Genomic DNA, 9,008 nt, shown 5'->3' on the forward strand with positions numbered 1-9,008 from the left:
TAGTTCCACTTCTATGGCCAGAAGTCCCGTCTTTTAGGTACTTTAAGGTTTCGCATTTTAAAATATATTATAATATAGATTACATAATATGTTAAGAAAATTGCAATTGCTGTATATGCAAAATATGTATCAAATTCTACTAGCAGTTAAGTATTTAATAGGTGCCTATATTATAAAATAAAAGATTTATTATACAATTTATATAATAATATGTTATATTATAATCTATGAAATAATGTAATGTAGGTATTTATCACGGTCTTAGAAGATATTCTATCTTCTAATCAAGGTGGATTTATAAATTATAAATAATAATAATAATAATAATAAATAATTATTATTTATAAATCTACCTTGCTTCTAATATTTAATGAATGATAAGATATGATAACAATTTTGTTTTTGATAATAACAAAATGATAACGACGGTGGGGGTCTGATAAAATGATAATAATAAAAAATAATAAAATTATAACGACTGCGTATAGACAGACCCTCGCAAGAGACGAATGGCTCTTAGCAGGAAAAATTTTTTGTAGAATCCATGACGTCAAATCTCATGAAACTGTGATAAGACGGACTATGATAACAATGATAACGAGAATATCAATGTTTTGTTTTTCAAACTTCAACTGAAAGTCAGAAACTTGATGACCTTGCCAGATGATACAATCTTGGTGGGAAAATACGATAATTTAAAGTTTGGTCCGATCCCCCACCAAACCATTCAAAATAATAATACTACCTATTAAAATAAATGTTTATTAATAGCAAAATAGTAAATTGTAATATAATATTATATAATACTATTTTTATTTTATAAAATGGTATATTAAAGTATTTTACTATACTATTACCTCTCTGCAAATAAGTAAATAGGGAGTAACGACTATTTTAATAGCAATTATCATTTATAATTAGCAAGAGCAGTACTATTTTATTGATCTTAATCAGTCAGTTCTCAGTTCTTCCATCGTTTGCCTATTGTTAAATCATATTTTATGTTGTATTAAATTATTAATTCTTTTAAAATGAACAGTGAAACTAAAGATAATCCTGATAATCCAAAAAGGGTGAGAACTCCGGAACATTTTAAACGATGAAGAGGAGATAGGTAAACTAATTTATTACTACATTGTTGGTGTTGTATGCAGGTGGTCTACTTATTGTCGTTAGTTAGAGATAAAAGTTTTGAAAGGATAATTAAAATTGCAAAACCAAAAAAAAACTTCTAAAATTATTCAAATTATTACAGCTCAGAAAAAATCTTCCGAGGTAACACCAAATATGATATCCAAAATTGATGGTTACTGGTTGGTAAATTTTATATCAAGCTACAGTGTTCTTTATAAAGTTAAGAAAATTATATTATGTCAGAGTTGTAAATTATAATTGTAACCAAAATGTATAACTGACCAATAGATATTCTCCCCATATTTATATCAAAATAACTTACCTCTTAAGTTTTAGTGGTTATAAAAATGGGTATTAACAAGTTTAAATATTGAATGATTTTAATTAATTGCAGTTACAAAAATCATTAATTTGCCCAGCCTTGGTAAATAGTACATACAGATTCAAAATATGATAAAGTAAAAAAAATTAACTTATTAGGTACCCAGAATATTTATCTACCTACTTTAATTTAACGCTCACATAATGAATACTTTATAAAAATAAAACTGATCCAGTCATCGACAGTTTCACAATAAAACACAAAAAACACAACATTTCTCCAGGTACTTATATCGTTATCCTAGGCAGAATTAAACAATATTAGACACAAATAACAAAATTACCAAGTACGATATTTACCAGCAATAATGGTATTCACTGAGTCAGAGCACATACATACAACACCAACAATGTAGTAATAAATTAGTTTACCTTCTATATTTTCAAAATGTAGCAATTTCGTCTCAATATTTACATTATGTATACTCTGTAAATGAACAATCAATCCAGACATTGATGAAAAGGATTTCAGACATAACGAACATAATGATTGACGCTGTACATTTTTCATCAAATGGCTTTTGACATGCTGAATCAAAACCTTTTTTAAGTCAAAAGTTTCGTTACAATCATTGCATGTGTATAAGTTACGTTTAATTTTAATTTAAATAATTTAAATTTAGTTTTTTTAAGTCTTTATGTTTAATCCTCATATGCTTGTTAAAACCTGAAATTGATTGAAACTTTGCTTCGCAAACTTCACAGGAATACATAATGTTGTTCGTAAAAGTTTAAACTTATAGAACTTGATTTAAGTGAAGTAAAAGCAAATTCAAATTTCAGACTTTCAGTTGAAGTTTGAAAAACAACATTGATATTCTCGTTATCATTGTTATCATAGTCCGTCTTATCACAGTTTCATGAGATATGACGTCATGGATTCTACAAAAAATTTTTCCTGCTAAGAGCCATTCGTCGCAAGAGTACTCTCATCGTGTAAACGGGTAAACGGGCCTAAAGTCGTGTTTGATTTGATAATATCTCACATTGATACCTGAGCAGGCACCACGATTATAAAGAACAGGTTAGTCGTCGGTGATATGATTTGTACACATGCCCGGTCACAACTCGTTACAGTTCACGTAGTTGTAATAATATCCGATAGGTCGGCGCTGCTAGTTAAACGGGCTATCTGATAATTCTATGAGTAATGAGTTACTGTCCGCATGGCGCATAATGCATTATTTTATAAAATCTATCAATTTTGCGTGTTCTATTTATCATTGTGTGTCGTGTGATTTCATTGTTTTTATGTTTTTTATTTATTTTCGTCATGCCGTCTATGTGTTGTGTGGTATATTGTAAATCCGGGTACAGGTCGAATCCGGATAAAGTTTTCTGTTTTTTATTTCCAAAAGATGAGGAACTAAAATCTAAATGGATAAAAGCTATACCTCGCTCCAACCTTAAAGTCAGTTCTAAAACTGTTATTTGTGAAAAGCATTTCACGGCAGGCCAAATTATCAAAACTTGGGAGTCAGCTACTGGTGCTAATAAAATTGTGGTATGTATAAATAATGTTTTTAGTTGTTGCAAGTATCAATAACAATATGCAATAGTTTGTAGATACTTAATTTTATTTTATTTTAGATAAACTTGAAACGTCCAATGTTGACTAGTGAAGCAATACCCTCCATATTCCCAGGACCTAAATACCTGTCAAAGCTTACAAAGAATAGAAAACCCCCTACAAAAAGAGTGCTTTACAGTTCAATAAATCAGGTAATTACAATTCTACTTTTGTATCTTATGATATTTTAGATTTTACTAATATAAAAAAGGCTGCTCCCATATTGTCTTGTTATTATGACTATATTATCTATTATCTATGTTGCAGGCCAATGAAGTTAATAACGAAAACAGTTGTATTCAATCACATTTGGTCCCCACTGAGACTGCCATTTCCTCTCTACAGCCAGAATATCAACCAGGTGTAATATTTTCACAAATATTTAAAAATCCAGCTGTAGTTTTATGTCCAAGTGGTTGGCAGTATAAAATAATTAATGAAAAAACCCATTTATAACTTATTATTTTGCAATATCATGCATTGATATTGATGGGACATTTGGATTGTTACTTGAACAACAGATTAGCTTTGGTAAAGATATGGTGTTCGGGTGTCTGAGCACGATTTGCATCCTAGGCGCAGTCATATAATGAATTTTTTCATAAAGTATTTAAAATAGTATTCGAATAAAAAAATAGTATTTGAATACATATTACATTTATTCGAATACTTCACATTTTTACAAAACATTGCAAGTGTAAAAACGTTCTTTTCCATTGGGATTATTAGAGAATAATGAAAATGTAGCACGTCTGACTAGCAGCGCTCGGCGGTTTTATGAACTACGCGGTGCGTAACTAGTTCTGACCGCTGACACAGCGCGCGATGCTTAACCTGTTCTTTATAATCGTGGCAGGCACAAAGAGTGGGGTTATCAGATTGGTGGTTCTGAAAAGAACCGTTTCTTATTGGTCGCGATGGTATATCGACCGTAAGCATAGTAACAACGCTAGTAGTTCGTCAACCCGGAGACTGCCTTGTATATCGACCGTTCTCGCCGCTGCGGCGATGGTTTCGTCCGTGGTGTAATTAAGAACACACGTTGTGCTTGTCGGTTGCCGCTTCGTATAACGAGTGTCTTCGTCGCTACGACGATGGCTTCGTCAGTAGCATAAGGTGAAGATGTCGTGATCGTCGATTGCCGCCTCATACAACGAGTGTCTTTGCTGCTGCGTTGATGGTTTCATCCGTGGTGGTGAGCAGGAACGCTGTGTTCGTCGGTTGCCGCCTTGTGTAACAATTGTCTTCGCCGCTGTATCGATGACTTCGTCTGCGGTGCAGGCTGATGAATTCTTAAATTCTTGATGGGTCTTGATTCCTTCTGTAGTTCGGTGTGTGTAGGTTTGAACTGGTTGAAGGATTATTGGAGACTGCAGTGTTGATTATGTTGAATCGTCCGGTATATAAGTCGTCTGCCGTACCGACTAGTAAACTATCTGCTGCCGCCGTGTTTAGTTGTGTTTACCCGTGGTACGATACATTATGTAGTTAACTCTGTTTTGGAGTTATTGACGTGGTGAGGGTATCGTTACAATGTTATTAAACTAAATTAAAACAAACATTAAATCTGTGGCCAAATAATTGTAAGATATTGCTATATTAACATTATTTAATCCACGAATAACTTTATTCAAACGATTTTTGGAACGTTATGGTTTTTTACATAACTTTGTTCTAACTTATTTTAAATATGAATTTGCTGTGTGGGTAGTGTATTACACCAGAAGATAAAGACCGCTAGACACTCAAAGTCACAGTTTTTGGTTTGGCTTAATTTCTTTTTGAATTTCCGGTGAAACGATTTTCGCTTGACCACCACCAAGGCGCCGGAGTCGGCTTCCACAATGCCCGGAATCAGGCATGCCAACTCATTTTTTACAAACTCCTTAATGTGGGTATTAAATTTTCCCTATTTTATCCCTGATAAGTAATTGAAAAATTAGGTGGGGGGCTCTGCCCCCCACACCCCCTACTCACCAACAAAATAGATTACAATAATTATATTATTCATAATAATATATTATTTCATTTATTTCATTCAATAATTCACCAAAATAATAACAGTTACCAAATAGGTAGGTAAAATAATTTTTAAACCTTATTTTTTTTTTCAACATATATTTAATGAACAAATAAACAGACAGTTTTCTTTTTTAATAAGACAATACAAAATAAATAATTATAATTAATCTGTTTGCAAAATAATTATAGTTAACAAGTATATAATATAGCAATAATAACTATTGCTAAATGTTTTTTAACAATATTTAGTGCACTGCACAGATAAAAATAAAGTTTTGCTTTTTTCATAGGTATATAATATAATATAATAATAACTGTTGCTAAATGCTTTTTTAACAATATTTAATGAACAAATAAAAATAAGGTTTTCTTATCCTCATGGTATAAAACGATACAAAATAAATAATAATAATAATAATAGGTAGTTAACAAGTACATATAATAATAACAACTGTAAGAATGCTTTTTTAACAATATTTAGTGAATAGATAAAAAGAAAGTTTGTCTTTTTTTCATAAAACAATACAAAATAAATAATAATAGGTAGTTAACAAGTATAAAATATAATAATAACAACTGTTGCTAAATGCTTTTTTAACAATATTTAATGAACAAATAAAAATAAGGTTTGTCTTATCCTTATGGTATAAAACGATACAAAATAAATAATAACAAGTCTTTTTGTAAAATAATATTGAGGAACATGACAGATAAATAGTAGTAATAATTATAATTATTTAAAATTATACATACTTTTATTAAAGAGATCAATATAATCTTTATCATATTTCATTGAATAACAATTTGTATCTTTAATAGCTCTTTTACTATGTAGTAAACCAATTAAATTCGATGTATTTAGGCGATTACGTTCTTTAGTTTTTATCATATTTATCATGGAAAAGATTCTTTCCACACAAGCAGTTGAGTGAGGTAGTGTCATGATGTTTTTTACTAAAATAGTCAATAAGGGAAACATAACTGAGTCGTTCCCTTTTTTTAGAGACATTATTTTAGACAAATATTCATTTACATTAGAATTAATAACTTTCTCTTCTAAGTCCATGATAATTAACTTCCTCCACTCCCTGTCAACATCATCTAAATCTAAATCTTTAAACAATATTGGTAGTTGAGAAGCCATCGGTCCTAAAGTTGTAATTTTACCACCATGAATTATTTTAGGGTCAATCATTTTGAAATGTTGTAATACTTGCATTGATCGAAAAGGAAATCTTAAATTAATTTGCTTTGCAGCTTCAACATAAAAATTTAAGCATCGTGTCTTCAATTCGATTACATCAGTTGATTTAATTTTATTTTCGGCTAACAGTGTTGATAAAATTGCTGACACTTTACCACCAATATATATATCATCATTTGATAAATACAACTGAGGATTTCTATAATTGATTTCATGGCAACATTTATTTTGAATATGTATCCTTTTTATAAAACAACTTAATATCTCTTTATAAATGGAAGAAATTCTGTCATACACCACATGAATTTTGATATCTTCAGATTGCATTTCCAAATTCAAATCAATAAAAAAAGGCAAAACAAAAGATAGAAATTGTAAATAAACAAAGGTCATTGGAGCTGTAATGGTATTCAATATTGTTTCTGCGTTTGCAATTTTGTCTTCCAGAGCAGCCTGAGTAAAATATAATTTTAAGGCAGGAAATTGTAGTATTAGCCTTTCAACAACTGACAACAGAGATAACCATCTGGTTTGTGACGGATGAAGCATTTTATGTGGTTTTAATTCCAAATATATTTGAAACTCTTTAAAAATGCTCAACCTTTTTGGACTGTTGTTGATGTAATTGTGTACATCCCTAGCAAAGTCTTCAACATATCTGGGTAACATCAAACATGCATAAGATGCACAAAGATGGAACGAATGGCATATACACGTCATCACAAATAGATTGGGAACATCATTGGTTAATTTAGTCTTCAAAGAGTTGTTAACACCTACCATATTGTTTGCTCCATCACTAGCATAACCGATCATATTATCTTTGTACGGGATATTGTTTTCTACAAAAAAATATATAACATGCTGGTACAACGATTCTGCAGTAGCACTTTGTATTTCGATTAAAGTGACAAATTCATCTTTAACCGAAAAATGATTCCCAGTATTTTTTACTAAACGAACAATAACTGCTAAATGCTTAAGTGTTGATCGATCTGTACTTTCATCAAGCAATATTGAGAATTTGTTTACTCTGAGATCATCAATTATTCGAGACTTACTTAGGGCACCAATAACATTCGTAACTAAAGATGTCGCCTTGGTTCTCCCACATTTAAGTTCCTTGGCTATTTTTGAATCTGGACATGCTGCTTGTACCAATTTTGGTAGATGTTCCATTATTGTGAACGGGATGTTGTGTTCCGCAACAAACCCAGCCATTAAAAGTTCACAATGTTTTACCTATAATAAAGTACACTGTACTTAGTATAATATAAATGATAGTTATTTATTATTATAACAACATAAATGAAATAAAAAATTTACCGATTCGTTCAATTTTTTACTGGTTGCAAGTGAAGGTAAAGTTAGTAGGGTTTGTTGTTTATTACATGTTGCCATTGAACGCTCATGTTTCTTGGTTACAGCATGCTTTTGTATCTCTGGTTTTCCTGCGACACCATCAATATTGCACGGAGTGCAGTGAAAACTATATATACCTTTAGATTAAATTGAAAATATAATATTAATATAAGGTTTACTAGTTAAATAATTTATTACATACCTACTGTTTTTAGACTTAGTGAGCCATCCTTTGAATTTTTGTTCTGATTCCCATTCAGGGCAATATTTTTGACGATAGTAAGGAGTTTTTAATTTTTTTTTTTGGAGGAGTCCTATGTACATCTTCGTCGTCCGACATTTTAGAACAATAAAATAAAATAAATAAACAAAATAAATTATAATATGGCAATTAACAATTTTTTTTTATAGGTTAGTACAAAGTACTTGAAAGTACAATATATTTTATATTATCACAGAAGAATTATAAATTATAATATAGTATATACAATTATAATTTCAAATACTTGATAACCATATTAACCGTAAACCATAAACGTAATCATTGGAGGTAAAATAAATCTTATCAATAACGATACTATCAACCAATAATGGTCCCCTTCCATCCAATCGCAGAAGCCCTCTGTATACTATTTTAGAGTTCCAAAATTTTAAAATTAGAGTCAGTCCACCTAATAATTGCTGTAGAGTTAAATCTGGTGATATATTAATGGTTGAAAATATTTGTTTTGATAATAAATCAAGGATAGTTATAGTTGGGAGGAAATTTTGTATTAAAAGTGATTTTTATACTATTCCATGTAAAAGTTCATTAATTGGAATTTATGAAGTACAAAAGTTATTGAGTTTTCTTGAAATTTGGTCTATAGATGAAATTGATATGAAATATGTTTATTTTCCATATAAGCATAAGTTTATAACATTTCCTTTATTACATTTATCATAATTAATTTTCATGTATATTATAAAATAAAAATGTATTATTTTTGTACATATACCTATACTAATGATTCTACTAATTCTGTATATATTATTGTATTGTAACAATTATAATATGCTACATGATACCTAAATATATATATATGTACTACACGTCTACACACTTAACATTATGTACGATGAACTGCTGACCAATACAATGATATTAACACACACTCATAACTGTAAGACCTATGGTCAATACACACCATGTATGAAGTAAGGGAGTTCACTGTGTACCTTAGACCTCAACACTCAACAAACATCGAACTCCGTATAACTACGATACAGTCAGATAGTTGGATAGAATACCTATAATTTATATATAGCTTGTGAGTATTATTATTTGTAAGTGTT

General features: G+C 30.1%; 2 protein-coding genes across 2 annotated transcripts; one reads left to right on the forward strand and one right to left on the reverse strand.

Annotated features, from left to right (window-relative positions):
* Positions 1 to 2,788: 2,788 nt before the first annotated feature.
* LOC149060425 (uncharacterized) lies at positions 2,789 to 3,675 on the forward strand. The gene is made up of 4 exons (XM_089229063.1): positions 2,789 to 3,019; positions 3,106 to 3,237; positions 3,353 to 3,448; positions 3,607 to 3,675. The coding sequence occupies exons 1-4, from the start codon at positions 2,789 to 2,791 to the stop codon at positions 3,673 to 3,675; spliced, it is 528 nt and encodes a 175-aa protein (XP_089085189.1).
* Positions 3,676 to 4,188: 513 nt separating this feature from the next.
* LOC149060426 (uncharacterized) lies at positions 4,189 to 7,997 on the reverse strand. The gene is made up of 4 exons (XM_089229069.1): positions 7,880 to 7,997; positions 7,638 to 7,810; positions 5,861 to 7,553; positions 4,189 to 4,406 (listed from the first exon to the last, which is right to left on the reverse strand). Exons 1-4 carry the CDS (start codon positions 7,995 to 7,997, stop codon positions 4,189 to 4,191), a joined length of 2,202 nt encoding a protein of 733 aa, XP_089085195.1.
* Between the last annotated feature and the right edge of the window lie 1,011 nt (positions 7,998 to 9,008).

Source organism: Diuraphis noxia, unplaced genomic scaffold (genome assembly GCF_037042655.1).
Source record: "Diuraphis noxia isolate RWA-SAM2 unplaced genomic scaffold, SU_Dnox_SAM2 contig0001, whole genome shotgun sequence".
Classification (NCBI taxonomy): Eukaryota; Metazoa; Arthropoda; class Insecta; order Hemiptera; family Aphididae; genus Diuraphis; species Diuraphis noxia.

What these genes read in the sequence shown, in the direction of transcription:
- LOC149060425 (XM_089229063.1), top strand. Translation starts at nt 2,789, where the DNA reads ATGCCGTCTATGTGTTGTGTGGTATATTGTAAATCCGGGTACAGGTCG. An exon ending in CTGGTGCTAATAAAATTGTG is followed by an intron (nt 3,020 to 3,105) that starts GTATGTATAAAT and finishes ATTTTATTTTAG; the next exon opens with ATAAACTTGAAACGTCCAAT. An exon ending in TTTACAGTTCAATAAATCAG is followed by an intron (nt 3,238 to 3,352) that starts GTAATTACAATT and finishes TCTATGTTGCAG; the next exon opens with GCCAATGAAGTTAATAACGA.
- LOC149060426 (XM_089229069.1), bottom strand. Translation starts at nt 7,997, where the DNA reads ATGTACATAGGACTCCTCCAAAAAAAAAAATTAAAAACTCCTTACTAT. An exon ending in GCTCACTAAGTCTAAAAACA is followed by an intron (nt 7,811 to 7,879) that starts GTAGGTATGTAA and finishes TTTAATCTAAAG; the next exon opens with GTATATATAGTTTTCACTGC. An exon ending in TATTGATCTCTTTAATAAAA is followed by an intron (nt 4,407 to 5,860) that starts GTATGTATAATT and finishes ACCGAACTACAG; the next exon opens with AAGGAATCAAGACCCATCAA.